Genomic DNA, 16088 nt, shown 5'->3' with positions numbered 1-16088 from the left:
GCTTGGAATCACAGCCTCATCGGAGCTGAAAAACATTCTGCAGTGATTTTCTTAGGAAACAGGCCTAGAGAAGGAAGTAACTTGCCCGACACCCATGGCTGATCCGCGGCAGAGCCTGGACTAGACAGCAACCTGACGTTCTGTCGCGCAGTAAGGCTTTTCTGTTCCACTTGGCAACACAGCAAAACCCAACTCCAACTTTCACTATTTTGAAGCTGTTTTTCACTCCACCTTTTTACTCTGAAAAATTTCAAACCTACAGGAATATACAAGGGACACTCTTGCACCTTTCACTAAACATGCCCATGGTTAACATTTGCCGCATGTGAGTTATCTCTGCCTTTTCCCTGAGCCATCTGAAAGTCAGCTGCAGATATCATGATACTTCAATCCTAGGGACTTTAGCATACATTTCTTTAAAATAAGGATATTCTAATATATAACGTAAATACCACTGTCACAACAAAGAAAATCAACAATTTACTAAAAATCTAATACAGAGTCCATATTAAAAGTTACCCATGTAATCCCAGCACTTTGGGAGGCCAAGGTGGATGGATCACCTGAGGTCAGGAATTCGAGATCAGCCTGGCCAATGGTGAAACCCTGTCTCTACTAAAAATACAAAAATTAGGTGGGTGCAGTGGCACACGCCTGTAGTCCCAGCTACTCGGGAGGCTGAGGCAGGAGAACTGCTTGAACCCGGGAGGCGTAGGGAGGTGTAGGTTGCAATGAGCGGAGATAGCTCCAATGCACTCCAGCCTGGGCAACAGAGGGAGACTCTGACTCAACAACAACAACAAAAAGTTACCCAATTTTTAGGCCGGGCGCGGTGGCTCAAGCCTGTAATCCCAGCACTTTGGGAGGCCGAGACGGGTGGATCGCGAGGTCAGGAGATCGAGACCATCCTGGCTCATCCTGGCTAACACGGTGAAACCCCGTCTCTACTAAAAAATACAAAAACTAGCCAGGAGAGGTGGCGGGCGCCTGTAGTCCCAGCTACTCGGGAGGCTGAGACAGGAGAATGGCGTGAACCCGGGAGGCGGAGCTTGCAGTGAGCTGAGATCCGGCCACTGCACTCCAGCCCGGGCGACAGAGCGAGACTCCGCCTCAAAAAAAAAACAAAAAAAAAACCAAAAAAAACCAAAAAGTTACCCAATTTTTATAAAATGTTTGATTTTTTTGGGATGCAGGATCTGCTCATGGATTACATTTGGTTGAGCCGTCTGTTTACTCTCTTTCAAGCTAAGCTAGAATGTGAAACTATTTAAAATTTTTTCATTGACAAAGATGTTGTGTGTGTAAAAAATTCAGGCCAACTGAAAGTAGACTGTAGGTTGATTAAGAGGTGACTGCCAGATCTCCAATGGAAAGCTGTATTTTCCCCTTGGTAATTATTAACTCACTTATAGGGTGTCATTTTTTTCTTAATGGGCACAGGTGTGAAACAGGTTTCATGCTATGAAGTAGACTTAAAATGTTTATTGTGAAGTATTTCAGGCCTGTGAGAAGTAAGTTCCCACGGTCCCACCACGCACTCTAGGAAATCTGACAGCAAGTCCTAAAGCTGTTTAGTTCAAGTGACACCTGCATCCTCCTCCCAGACCCAGAGCTCCTCCTCTCGACCAGGGGGAACTGCCACCTTGCAGATGGTGTTTTCAATTCCATGCATGCTGTCTGTAGTACAGCCATACAACTGACTATTTTACATACATGGTTCTCAAACTTTTTTGGTCAGAGAACCCCTTTACACTCAATTATTGAGGATGCCAAAAAGCTTCTGTTTTATGTAGGTTAAGTCTCTCCATATTCACCTTATTTGAAATTAAAACTAATACTTTTTTAAAACACAAGAATATACAAGCAGACATTTCATTAGCTGCCACAGTGATGATGTCAAAACATCACATAGCTCTGGAAAATTCCACCGTGCATTCATGAGACAAGAGCTGAAATGGCAAATGATGTCTTAGTAATATTATAAATATAGTTCTGACCTACAGACTCCTTGGAGGGTCAATCTCTGGAGTACATTTTGAGAACTGCTGCATTACAGCAGTGAAAGACAATGAATTCGCTCTCTGTGTATTAACATGGGAAACCCAAATGGTGACTGAGCCCCATTTTTGAGAGTGTTAGAATTAAAGAAAGGCTTTGGGTAAATAAAGTCTACATTCAGTGTTAAACCCTGATACCTTCTTTTCTGTCCAAATTGGTTGCCCACGTTGTGGGCAATCAAGATGTTTGCCTTTTCTCCTTGGATGCCACCCTCTCAGATGCCTGAACAGCTGGTCTCCATTTCTCTGTGAAGTCTGGTGCAATCTAGAAAAACACTCCAATCAACTGTTGGGGGAGTCTGATATTCCTAGACTGACCCTGTCTCATATGCATCTCCCATACTCTTTCAAGGTCACCGACGTAGCCCTTTCTTTGGGGAGCCATCTGACAGTCACGTGGACGTTAAGGCTACTCAAACCTCAAAAACATTTATATAGGTTGCTCTGTGTCTTCATCCCAAAATTTGTGTCCCCAGAGTCTGTGACTCTGATCACTTGTGAAGTAGAAGAGGTTTTAGCACAGCCTTGGGACAACCGTAGAGGCCTGGCTTGGGCCAAGGACTGGGACAGTATGTCCAGCTCCAAGGATGAATTAACAGCCTGGGAATGAAGACCCTGGCTCTGCCCTTACAAACACCCTAGATGACAGAGCAGCCACTTGGACTCCGTGTTATTTACTAGGCACAGAGACAAACATGAATGCATAACACAAGCGTCCTGCTCTGAAATAGCTCTAGGCTGGTAGGAGAGATCCTGAGCCGACAGAGCATCGACAAGAGATACGCACGCAGGCACCGGGTGCTACAGGACGGACGAGGTCTCTTTTGTCTCTTGTGGTATTAACAGCACAGAATGACGGAGACTGCAAAATAGAGATCAGGAGGGCCTCGATTCTAGCCTTGACTCTGCAAACTGAGACGAGTTTAGCTTTGAGAAGTTAAAGTTGAGAGGGCAGATTCTGATCCTCTCAGAGATCAAAAGCTCTGCCAAGTGACAACAATGTGACCTGGAATACGTTACTTTGTAGGCCCTTGTTTTCTTTTCTTTTTGAGGTAGGGTCTTGCTCTGTCGCAGGCTGGAGTGCAGTAGTGTGATCATAGTTCACCGCAGGCTTGAACTGCTGGGCTCAAGCAATCCTCCCACCTCAGCCTCCTGAGAAGTTGAGACTATAGGCTTCAGGCATGCACTACTATACCTGGCTAATTTTCTTTTTTCTTTTTCTTTTCTTTTCTTTTGTTTTTTTGTAGAGACCAGGTCTCACTACGATGCTGAGGCTGGTCTTGAACTCCTGAGCTCAGGCGATCCCCCTGCGTTGGACTCTCAAAGTGTTGGGATTACAGGTGTGAGCCACAACGCCCGGTCAACTGTAAAGTGGGAATAGTGATACAAAACCTCAAAGGGTGAGAATTAAATAGTATGTATATCATGTAACTAGCATAATGGTTGGTTTATAACACTCAGAAAAGCTGAGCTGTTATTTTCCTCTTCTGTGGGTTCAGTTACCAAAGTGAAGCCATTGGACTACACCAGTTCTCATCCATTTTCTGCCCCAGCCCACCTGAATATCTTAACACTCTCATGAGAATAACCTAGAATCTCTAGAGGAATGTTTCTCAACTAGAGGCACATGGGATTCTTTGAGACAGAGGAAGGCAGAGAAGCATCAGAAGCTCTCCAAATGATTTGGCTACAGGTCTTTAGGGAAGTGTGTGTTCCCATGGAGAGTGAACAGACCACGTGATCTCTGAGGGCTTCTTCAATTGCCTCTGGGACTCTCTCATTTGCCTGTGAGGACTGGAAACACCTGTGAGGAAAGGAAACCCTAGGTGTTCCTGGAGACTCTTCCAAACCCTGACACAAAGGCGTACAACTGGGTGGGAAGGATTGTAAGGTGAACTCTGGCTGTGTGAGACTTCTTACATCTTTACAGCTTCAAGATGTGCAGCACAGTGGAATAAACAGTAATGATTGTGCCCAGGCAGCCACAGTTCCTTCACTACCTGACAACAAGTGAAATGTCTGTCTGGTCTCTTCTCTAACATGCCACACCAGGAAGCTCCACTGAGTAGCAGCTTTGGTAGCACAGGAATCTCCAGGACCATATATCAAAGTAGTTAATTAAATCCAGCAGTTCAATAAATGTGTATTGCCAGGCAATGTTTTAGGCATTGGGGATACACCAGTGAACAAAACAGGCAAAAATCCCTGCCTTCTGGGAGTTTACATTCTAGAGGGGTAAAGACAGACAGTACACAGTAAAACAAACACATTCTACAATATGTTAGAAGATAGTACATGCTTTAGAAAAAACCCACAGCCTACCAAGGACAACAGAGAGACCAGTGAAGGAAATGAAATTAACTGGCTGGCCCCAAAAGTGGCAGACATATCACGCATCCATATCACATTTCCTGCTGCTGCACTGCGATCTCAGCTAGTTCCTGCTCAGGTCAGCCTTGTTCAACCCACATTTCCTGGGAACCTGTTCTGCTAGGCCCACACCTCTACAGATTCTTCCAGCTAGCACCCCAGCTGCCCCAGCGTGGTGAAAGGAATCACCACCCACCTAAGACGTGTCTGACTCATGTTTCCCCCACACCCACGTGTGATCCACCAGATAGTCCTGGAGGCTACAGCACCACGACACTTCCTAAATCTGGTGACTTCTCACCACCTACCCTGACTGCTCCACTGCTGGCCCAAACCACCCTTACCTCTTACCCGGATGACTGCGGTAGCCTCCCAAGAGGTCTTCCTGCTTCTATTCTTGCCACACTGCCAGCCATTATCCACACAGGTGCCAGAGTGATTTTCTTAAGCTTCTATTGGACATCTTTCCCTTTGCTTCGAACCCTTCCTCCAAAGGCTTCCCCTAACTAAATTCTGACATATGCGCTAAATTCAGCACAGCTCACAGGCTTTGCCGTAGGGCCTGATAAAACCTGTGCCCTTATTTGCCTTCACTCTTCCTTCTCCATGTTGCTCCAGTCTCTGTATTTTTCTTGACCTTTGAACCCAACAAACTGTTCCTATTTCAGGGCCTCGTCCCCATCTGAGGATACCTGCTGCCCCTTCCACCCCAAAGTCTTCAGATTTTACATGGCTGCCTCATGTCCCCACAGAGGGCACTGGCTAAGGCAGTGGCCCCGTCATTCTCTACCATGCTGCTCCACTGTTTTCACATCTCTTGGTGATGGTTTCTTGACTATATTCTGCCTCCCTACTCTGCCCTCAGTTGGAGGACAAGCCTGCCTGTCCTGTTTACCATTGTGTCCCTAGCACCCAGAGCAGCCACTGGGTGACTGGCTGCCTGTGATGCCTGCCAGTGCCTTCTAAAAAATCATTCCTATCCTTCAAAGTTCACCTGAGATCCCACTTTCTCTTTCAGGTCTTCCCTGACAGCCCCCAACTTCTCAACTCTTACTGCCCCTCCTGTCTATGCTTATTACTGTCTATGCTGCAGGGTCCTTACAGCGAGTCGCCTCCTCATTTCTGTGAGTGCTGCCTTCCTCACTCCCTACCAGTCCCTGAGGACAGAGGCCGCTCCAACTCAGGCGTAAGAGCAAAAGGGCAAAGCATCTGTGGTCAAGAGGCACAGGTTCAAGTCCTGGGTCTATCACTCACTGGCTATGTCTCAAGTTACTCTCTCCTTCTATGAAACAGAAGCAATAAAAACAATGCTAGCTGGGTGTGGTGGCCCACACCTGTAGTCCCACTGAGGCAGGAGGCTTGCTCGAGCTTGGGAGTTTGAGGCCAGCCTGGGCAATATGGCAAGACCTCATCTCTAAAAAATACAAAAACAAAAACACCCCACAATGCTACCTTCAGGATTACTGCGATAATTAAATAAAATAATGTCGGTGACAGCATTCTGTATGTTGTCATGCACTCAAGAGAATTCCTAGCTCCTAATCCAGTTAGGGCTTGGAAAATGTTTCTTGATTGGTGAGTAGCCAGAGCTAGAGCTGGTAAGATATATTTGCACATTAAAAAGGCCCTTCATATCCCCACCACAGGCGCCATGGTACCCCCATATGTCAGTCAGCATGAGGGAAAATAAAAAGTTCACAGCTCCTATGGCTGCTGACCCTGCAGCTCCACGAATGCTGCTTCCACCGGGACTGTCACTATGGTGCCAGGCCAAGGACCTGTGGCAGAGTGCAAGCAGCCTTGTACGGGGAAGGGACGCTCCAGAAAACCTGGGCTTTTGCTTTGGTTCAGCCACTACTCTGCTCCCCGTAGACAAATTCTGCTCCACACTGGGCCTCAATTTCCTGATCTGTGCACTCAAGAGCTGGACTAGATTAGTGTAATCTTCAGACTTGAAAATGATCACCACCAACAACAATATGACTTTTTTTCCCCCTCAATTAATTATCAAGGAATACATAAAAAAGACAAAAGTAGAGTTATTTTGGCTGAAGTAGAGGATAAGATGCCCAAAGCACCACTAACCTAGGTAAACTACTGTAGATCATCTCCAAGGTCTTTTCAAGACGGAAACTTCTAGATTTCTATGATTTTAAAACTGAAAAAGAAATTGATGTGCCTCCTCCCCATTTACTTCTGATATAATTTTCTGCAATTAGTAATTGACAGGGTAGAATAAGCTGCTAGAATTTTTCACAATGTAATTTACAACTGAAAATGACTTTGGAAGTTGATATGCCTTTGAAATGAAAAGTATCCTGTTTTCCAAAGTTCCATTCAGAAGTCCTCTAAAGTTAAAGGAAAGTTACTAAAATGATAGGAGCAGAAATAAAGCCCACCGGAAAATAAGCAGCCCTGGACAAGTTCTACCTACCACCATGTCAATTTTAACAACTCACTGCAAACTGCTTCTAAAGAGCCTATGTAGCGTGCTGCGAAAACCACCGGATGAGGCCATCCTTGTTAAACCCTGGTTCCATTCCTTCCTCAACCTGCCATGTGACCTTGGACAAGCCCCACAACTTTTCAGAGGTTTTCTCAGCTACGAAACAGGAGTGATGACAGCGTTCTCATCGATCTAACACGGTTAAAAGATTCAAATAAGAAAACTTGGTGAAATGGCACTTTGGAAATTGTGAAATAATTTTCAAAGTGAGGGACCATTACTTTATGCTAAAAAACAGCTGTCATAAGTCAATCAAACAAATGCCCCAAACCCCACAGGATAAAAGTCTGTCTGTCCTATCATCTATAATCTTTCAGAGTTGTACGGCAGGGGAGAGGCAGGTCCAAAATGTAATCTCCCCTCTAGAAAGAACAATCTCAATGAGGAGTGCAGTTTGTAGACTGGCTGGCACTCACACATGTGCTAAACAGCAACAGCCTATGGTCACAAGTCTCACAAGTGGAGGGTCAGGATTCTTGCTATTAAGTTCATGAAGTTCCTATAATAAAAACAACTCTCTCTGCCTATATTTAGATAAAACAACCAGTCTCAGGTCATTCTAGAGAGAAGAGCCAGGACTCACCAAATGTACCTCTGAGATAAACAACAATTCCCCTAGATGGCTCAGACCCTCCTCCCTATAATCTGAGGTAGGGGCTAATTTCTGAGTAAATCCTTCACCCAGAAACCATTAAAGGTCACTGGCATCAAGAGACACAGGCCTGTGTAATGGAAAGACCAGCGGCTGGAGAGTGAGCAGATTGTCACTAACGTGCTGTGCAACCTCATGTAAGTCCCCTGCCCTCTGGTCGTGGATTTCTCGATCAGTATACCAAGGGGGCATGAGATGATTTCCATAGCCCATTCACCATTAAGATTTTAGGTTTCCTCTTGACATCCCTCTGTTCCCTGTATTGGTTTCAGTACTTACCTTGTGGCCATGGCTGAAAAGTGGCAGCACAGGGAACCCTGAGGAGGTGAGTCCTGTACTCCCACCGGGCTATGCTGATCAGAGGACCACAGACCCTCTGAAGACAGCAACTTGATTTTTATAGACTACTTAAAACCAAACAGGAAAAGGAAGCTGAACCAGAGACAAAGGGGAAACAAACCCAAGTGAAAAACTGAAACCTAGGTAGAAAATAGAGAAACAAGAAGCTAGCAGTGCAGAGCCCTACCAGCGTGGGTGGCTGAGAGGCACTTCACAGGCCTGACCCCTCCACGGCTGGCAACCTCAAGCCTCTAAGCGCTTCCTGCAAGGGTGCAAGGGTGGGTGAAGCCTGCTGGAGGTAGGGGCCAGGTCGTGGTGCTGGCCCCCGACTAACTAGCTCTATAGTCTGTCTAAGTCAATGCCATTTAAGAGGTCTGGGCCTCGGTTTTCCATCTGTTATAGAAAGTGCAGGTTCAGCACAGACGACTTCCTATAGGCCTTAAGAAAAGGCTACAAGAACTCGCAAGAGTCCCCACTGACTCTCCAGAGAATAGACGACTAGATGGTAAAGACTATAAGCTGATCTTTTTTTTTTTCTGAGACAGAATTTCACTCCCGTCGCCCAAGCTGGAGTGCAGTGGCGCGATCTTGGCTCACCACAACCACCGCCTCCTGGGTTCAAGCGATTCTCCTGCCTCAGCCTCCTGAGTAGCTGGGATTATAGGCATGTGCCACCACGCCCAGCTAATTTTGTGGTTTTAGTAGAGACAGGGTTCCTCCATGTTGGTCGGGCTGGTCTGGAACTCCCGACCTCAGGTGATCCACCTGCCTCAGCTTCCCGAAGTGCTGGGATTACAGGCCTGAGCCACCGCGCCAGGCCGCCGATCAAGTCTTAATATTTGACTCTGGAACAAAATGTGTACTTCTACCGAGAAGACACCTCTCTCTAATGAGGACATTTAAGTCAGCAATTTAGAGCCTGAAAGGAAAACATTTGAGGAATACTGGGAACTTGGCTTTGGCTTTGTCATTTGTTCATTAAATGGGTGGCCTCAACTGTAAAATGGGGTTAGTTATACTTATTTTGCCTATCTCCAACAGTTCTCATGAAGATAAAATCCAGTTCAATCTTTCTTTCAAAATCTACTGAGAACTCACTAAGAAGCATGCACTGTGTTAGAAATCACAGACAAAAAATTGAGAACGACCGTACTCATCCTTAAAGGACTTTTATGGCTTAGAAAAGAAGAATCCTGCCCTCTGGTCATGGATTTCTCGATCAGTATACTAAGGGGACCTGAGATGATTTCCACAGCCCATTTACCATAAAGATTCTAAGTTTTCTCTTGACATCCCTCTGTTCCCTGTATTGGTTCCAGTACTCATCTTGTGGCCATGGCTTGATAATGTTAGCATATATTTAATAGATCCATTAAAATATTGATACAGTGAAAAATAGCTGTACAGAGTACGGTACAAAAGAAGTATCAGTTCTAATTGGAGAGATGAACGCACTTTGAATGCTAAAAATGCATTTTAAGAGGCTTTTAATGATATACATTTCCCTTTAAGCACGTTTTTAGTTGCAAACCACAATTTGGATGTATTGCAGTTTTCTTTTTTCTTTTGGTTCAAAATATTTTTAATTTTCTCTAGTGATTTCTTCTTTTATCCATGGATTATTGAAAGTGCTTTGTTAAATTTTGAAATATTTGGTGTTTTCCTATATCTGTCGCTACTTATTTCCAATTCAATTCTACTGGGCCCAGAGAACATATTTGGTGTGACTTCTTCCTTTGTTTTTCCTGGTATGATCTCAATCTTTTCACATTTATCAAAATATGCGTTATGGCCCAGCATGCAGTCTACCTTGGTGGATGCAGCATACACACAAGGAAAGAATGTGTATTCTGAAACTGGTCGGGTGCAGTGTTCTAAAATGTCAGTTAGGTCATGGTGGTTAATAGTATTGTTCAGAACGTCTATGTCCTTGTTACTTTTTGTTGCTGTTGTTTGTTTTTGTCTAATTATTCTATCAACTGCTGAGGGAAAGGTCCTGAAATCTCCAACTGTGACTGTGGATTTCCCTCTTTAATTCTGTCACTCTTTATTTCATGGATTTTGAAGCTCTTATTAGGTACATTTTCCCACACCGCATTGGTTTTCTGCACTGCTGTAACAAATTACCACAAACTGAGTGGCTTATAACACACACACTTACTATCTTAAGAGTTTTGTAAGATCACAGGAGGTCAGAAGCCCATCATCATCAGAAGTCCCACATGGGTCTCTCTTGCTCACCTTTCTCAGCTTCTAGACACTGCCTGCATTGCTTTCTCATAGCTCCTCTGTCCACTTTCAAAGCACACAGCATCGCTCTGACCCTTCTTCCACAGTGACATCTCTTTCTGACCACGGTGTGGACAGGTTCTCTGCTTTTAAGGACTCATGTGATTAGACTGGACCCAATGGATAATCCAAGATAACTGCCCCATCTCAAGGTCCACAACTTTAATCACATCTGCAGAGTCGTTTTTGCCACGTAAGGTAACATTTTATTTATTTACTTTTTTAGAGACAGGGTCTATCGCTGTCACCCAGGCTGGAATGCAGTGGTGTGATCATAGTTCACTGCAGCCTCAAACTCCTGGCTCAAGTGATCCTCCTATCTCAGCTTCCTGAGTAGTTAGGACTACAGGCACACACCACCATGCCTGGCTAATTTAAAAACATTTTTTTTTAATAGAGATGGGGTCTTGCTATGTTTCTGAGGCTGGTCTCAAACTCCTGGCCTCAAGTGATCCTCCTGCCTTGGCCCCCAAAGTGCTAGGATTACAGGCATGAGCCACCATGCCCATCCCATGTAAAGTCACAGAGTCACAGGTTCTAGGGATTAGGGCAGGGTGATGGCATTACTCTGCCCTACTACACATCCTTTCACCTTCAGTCGAATTGTATCTTTGTCCTATAGATAGTGTATGACTGAGTCTTGCATTTTCACCCAGTCTGACAATTTCTATCTTTTAATTGGGGTAGTCTATTTACATTTAGCTTATTGATACAGATGGATATAGGTCTACTACTTTGCTATTTGGTTGTCTCATCTGTTTCTGGTTCCTCTGTTCTTCGTTTCCTGTATTCTTGTGGGTAAACTAAATACTTTTCAGAATTCCATCTGAATTTCTCTGTTGACTTTTTAGCTATACCTCTTTATTTTTTTACAGGTCTTTCTAGGGGTTACAATATACATTCTTAACTTTATAAAGTACACTGAGTTAATATTGTCCCACTTCAGTAAAATGTTAAGAACTTCATAATTGCTTAATTTCATTCTCCACTCCCATCCTTTATGGTATAGCTGTCATATGTGTTACATACTCAAAATATAATGTTATATATTTTTGTTTTAGACAATCATATATATATATACAGCTGAACCTTGAACAGCACAGGTTTGACCTTCATAGGTCCATTATACTACTACTTTTTTTGAGATGTGGTCTTGCTCCGTTGCATAGGCCAGAGTACAGTAGTGCAATCACAGCTTGCTGCAGCCTCAACCTCCTGGGCTCAAGCAATCCTCCCATCTCAGCCTCCCAAAGTGCTAGGACTACAGGTATGAGCTACCACCACGCCTGACCCTGGTCCACTTGCACATGAAATTTTTTCTACCTCCGCCACACCTGAGACAGCAAGATCAACCCCTCCTTTTCCTCTTCCTCCTCAGCCTACTCAATGTGAAGACGACAAGGATGAAGAACTTTAAGATAATCCATTTTCAATTAATGACTAGTGAAACTAATTAAAATATATTTTTACTTATGATTTTAATAAAATTTTTCCCTAGCTTAATTATAAAAATACAGTGTATAATACATACAATATACAAAGTATGTATTAACCAATTGCTTATGTTATTGGTAAGGCTTCCTGTCAACAATAGGCTCTTAATAGCTAAATTTTAGGGGATGCAAAAGTTTTAGGTGGATTTTCAATTGTGTGAGGGGCCAGCACCCTAACCCCTGGATTGTTCAAGAGTTGTGTGTGTGTGCATGTGTGTGTGTGTATATTGAAGAAATAAAAGTCTTTATGTTTACTCACATATTTCTCTTTTCCAGTAATCTTTATCCATCCCCGAACACTTGAATTTCCTGTTTTCGGTTTGTTTGTTTGTTTGTTTTTTGCAGCCTGAGGAACTTCCTTTAGAATTTCTTCTTGTTTTTTTGAGACAGGGTCTTGCTCTGTCACCCAAGCTGGAGTACACTGGTGTGATCTCGGCTCCTTAAAATCTCTGCCTCCCAGGCTCAAATGATTCTCCTGCCTCCTGCCTTCTGAGTAGCTGGGACTAAAGGCATGCGCCACCATGCCTGGCTAATTTTTGTATTTTTAGTAGAGAACGGTTTCACCATGTTGCCCTGGCTGGTCTCAAACTCCTGGATTCAAGGGATTCACTCACCTCGGCCTCCCAAAGGGCTGGGATTATAGGCGTGAGCCACTGTGCCCGGCCTCCTTGAGCATTTTTTGTACAACAGGTAAGTTGGCAATAAAATTCCCTTACTTTTCTTCTATCGGAAAAACATCTTTGTCTTCAAGCCTCAAAGCACTTTTTGTGAATAGAGAATACTGAGGATTTTTTTGTCTTTCAGCACTTGTATTGTTTCACTGTTTTCTGGCCTCCATGGTTTCTGAGAAGTCAGCCATGATTCACATATAATGTATGTAATGGATCCCTTTTTCTTTGGTCATTTTTAATATTTTCTTTTTCTTTCGTTTTCAGCAGTGTGACTGTGATGGGTTTAGGAGTGGTTCTTTTTGCATTTATTTTGCTAGGGTTTCATTGAGATTCTTAGGTATGTAATTTAAGGCTTTTCACCGAATTTGGGAAATTTTGGTCATTATTTCCTCAATTATTTTTCTTCTGCCTTATTCTCTTTCTCCTCTTCCTCTGGCACTCCAAGTACACATATGTAGACCTCCTGATATTATCACAAGGCACTGGTAATTCTTTTTAAAATATTTTCCCATTTTTCAGACTAGATATCTATTGATCCGTCTCCAAGTCCACTACCCTTTCTTCTGGATCTCTGATCCACTTTTAGTCTCATCCAGTAAATTTTTCATTTCATTTCCAGTAGTAGAATTTTCAGTGGGCAAGTTTTTTATAATTTCCATTTCTCTGTTGGGATTTCCTGTTTGTTCACTTTATCCAGCTTTTATTAAAGTCTGTGAACATATTTATTATGGGTAATTTGAAGAACTTGCCTGTTCGTTCCAACTTCAGGAGCATTTCAGGTTCTACTGACTGTTTTCTTCCCCTTAAGTAGATGTCATATTTTCTGACTCTATATGTCCACTAACTTATGACTGTATGTTAGATACTGTATGATGATACATTGCAGAAAGTCTGGATTATGCTATCTTTCTTTAAAGATGTAAAGTCTGTTCTGGTAGTCAGGGAAATTACTGGCAGATCCTTTTGGTGCTACCAAGCTTGGCTCAAACCTTTCTTCAGTTCTATTTCCATTTTGAACTTAGCCTTAGGGGTGTGCCTCCCCTAAACAACGCCCCAACTTCACCCCTCCACCCCCCGCCCGCATCTGACTCAGGAGCACAGTCCTACTCCTAAGGTGTGACATTCTGGGATCTCAACTGAATGCCTGAGGTGTTCAGGGAAGTTTCTTCATTCAGGTTAAGCTGGATCTGCAACATCTCCCAGAACTGAATGACCTCTGGCATCATCATTCAGCTCTCAGCCCTACAGCAGGTGATCTCTGCCAGGCCTCATGAAGAGTCTCACTCTGCACATGCACACCCAGCCCTCAGCCAACAATCCACCTAGAATCCTTACAAAGAACTCTGCTGTCTTTGCCCCATCACAGGGCTTCCATTTCTCTAGTTCCTTGCCCTGCAAACTCCAACTATTTCGGTGGCGTAGAATTCTAATGTCTGCCCCCTGAGCTGACTAAAATCACCCTTCCATTTGGGCTCCACCACTCCATGCTGAGACTAGATGGTAACTGCAGGCAGAAAGTCAGGGGCTTCTCATGGTGTTTCCTCTCTCAAGAATCAAAGTCCTATCCTGTCTGTCCAAAGTCTGAAAATGGCAGGGATTTAATATCTTCCATGAGTCTCAGTACCCTTTGTATACTCAGTTGCTTCACATACTTTACAGTTTCACAGTTGTTTTTGTCAAGAGAGCAAGTCATTACCATTATTCTGCCATGGCCAGAAGCAGAAGTCAATTATGATTATTAAACTATAAACGGGTATTCTTTCTCATTTTCTGAAGATGCTAGCCTAAGAGTAAACATCTTTTCTGTGAGAAGTGTCTTTCAGTTTCACCCCTCATTTCCTCTGTCCTTCACATGTTACTACTGCCTCTTCTCGGTTTCACTAGGTAGGTAACACATAAGAGTGAACCTTTTGGGGGTATTATTTTAACTCTATCACCTAGCTTTAATAAAGCACTTGAGAAGAATTATGAAAAGAAGCAAAAAATGTGGCAAGCTTTCTGAGCAGGGTGCTATGAGATAGGCATTCCAGCCCTCGCTTTGTTATTGACATGCTGTATGTTCCTGGGGATTCAGGTCTCTACTTTGACCCTGGTGTCTCCAGGTCCGATAAAAAAAATGATCTTATAAATAACCATGTACTGCAGGTGTGGTACCATCGACCATGTCAGGGCAACAAAAAATGTTGGAAAGATGGAATAGGAACTGTTGACACTTGTGAAGCAATTTAGTGAGAAAGTTAAGAAACATATCCTGTTTAAGGTAGCATCTTATAATGTGACACCATGAATTGCACTCAGCACCTGGTATACTGCTTAGGTAGCAGGTACAGTGTAAGTGGTGATTGTATGAATAACTATGCATGGACGAATTAATTAATTAATGAGGAAGAAGGGCATCAACTCACACAGGATATTGATATTAAATCCTAAGGCATTTATTTGGCTTTGGATTTTGAACATAGTAAATGCTCAATAAACAACAACTGTGTTGACTTGAATTAAAAGATGTGCTTTCCATGTGTCCAGACCCCAACAGAAAGCAGAGTGGGCTGAAAATAAATCACAGAGCTGTACTAGAAGACACTCTACTTAGGAGATCTAGTTCAAAAATTTGCTGTGGTGACTTGGGAAAGTCAACTTTCTTTCGTGGGTTTTAGTTTTCTTTTCTGCAAACAGACTAATCTCACTTCTCTTTCTTTCTCATTGGGATGTTTGCGAATGAAAGGGTCTTTCACTAACCAGAAATGAATTATGTTTGTATAATACTGACATTTCATGAGAATTTGTGTTAAGAAGGCAGGGTGTTTTGAGTACAAAGCCCTTGTGTTGTGGGCGTAGAGAAAAGGAGGACAGAGAAATGGCTACCCAAAATTAGTTACCGTCTCTAACACATTATGAAATCCTATTAACAATGCTGCAGTAGGCTTTTAAAATATAGTATTTTATATGTGCTATCATTATTTGACTCCTGGAACCTCAACTATCGCTCCAAAAACCAAAATGGAAATTGGAACTGCCAGAGATTCTGGTATTCTCAACTATTCTGCCTGAGAGACATTTCTTTAAAAAGTTTACACTAAAATAGCTCAGCCAGCCACAAGATGCTAAAGTGCCTTTTCCTTTCCAGTTCACTCACAGTTCAGTTTCAGCTCTTGCTGATAGGGCCTGCCTAAGCCTGCCTGCTCTGTGAAGTCTAACTGTTTATCATACCAGAGGGAAGACATGAAGAACAAACAACTCAGGTAAAAAAAACAAAAAACAAAAAACAAAAAACAACTCCAAATCATCTTTCTGATGATCTGAGACTTGTCCTCAGAAAATGTTTCATTTCCAGAGTTACAGCATCTGGAAAGAAAGCGTAAATGACCAAATAAAGCAACCCCGATGTCAGCCGAGCAATCTCTTAGGGGGACTGTAATATGGCTCTTCACCAATATCTGTGACCTTAGACTTCCATGGACTTGTGTTCCTGAGGACACAACGCTACATATAATCTTTCTCCATATATATCTTTCATCATATAAAGGGAGAAGTAAAGGGGAAAGGTAAAATCCCACCACCGGACTCCTGGGAATGGGAAATCTAGTTTCTTGTACACGCCCTGGTGGTTCAGGCTCCTGTGCCTTTGTAAACACAGTTGTCCTCACCTCCTGAAACAACCTCTTACCCCATCTACAGGCAAACTTGGGTTTGTCCTTCAAAATCCAATTT

General features: G+C 43.2%; 1 protein-coding gene across 6 annotated transcripts in view; it reads right to left on the bottom strand.

Moving 5' to 3' along the window:
* The window catches only part of EVL (Enah/Vasp-like), a 183055-nt gene that overhangs the window by 75733 nt on the left and 91234 nt on the right, over positions 1-16088 (bottom strand). For 4 of the 6 annotated variants that reach the window (XM_030931633.1, XM_030931635.1, XM_010353662.2 and 1 more), the window contains exon 1: positions 7865-8144. The exons of the other annotated variants lie outside the window; for them this stretch is intronic. In XM_030931633.1, the coding sequence (XP_030787493.1) occupies positions 7865-7875 (11 nt within the window). In that variant the 5' untranslated portion in view covers positions 7876-8144. Of the gene's footprint in view, positions 1-7864; positions 8145-16088 lie in introns of those variants that run through there. 6 annotated transcript variants of the gene reach the window in all.

This window comes from Rhinopithecus roxellana, chromosome 5 (genome assembly GCF_007565055.1).
Source record: "Rhinopithecus roxellana isolate Shanxi Qingling chromosome 5, ASM756505v1, whole genome shotgun sequence".
NCBI classification, from domain to species: domain Eukaryota; kingdom Metazoa; phylum Chordata; class Mammalia; order Primates; family Cercopithecidae; genus Rhinopithecus; species Rhinopithecus roxellana.
This window is presented reverse-complemented; position numbering and strand designations above follow the sequence as displayed.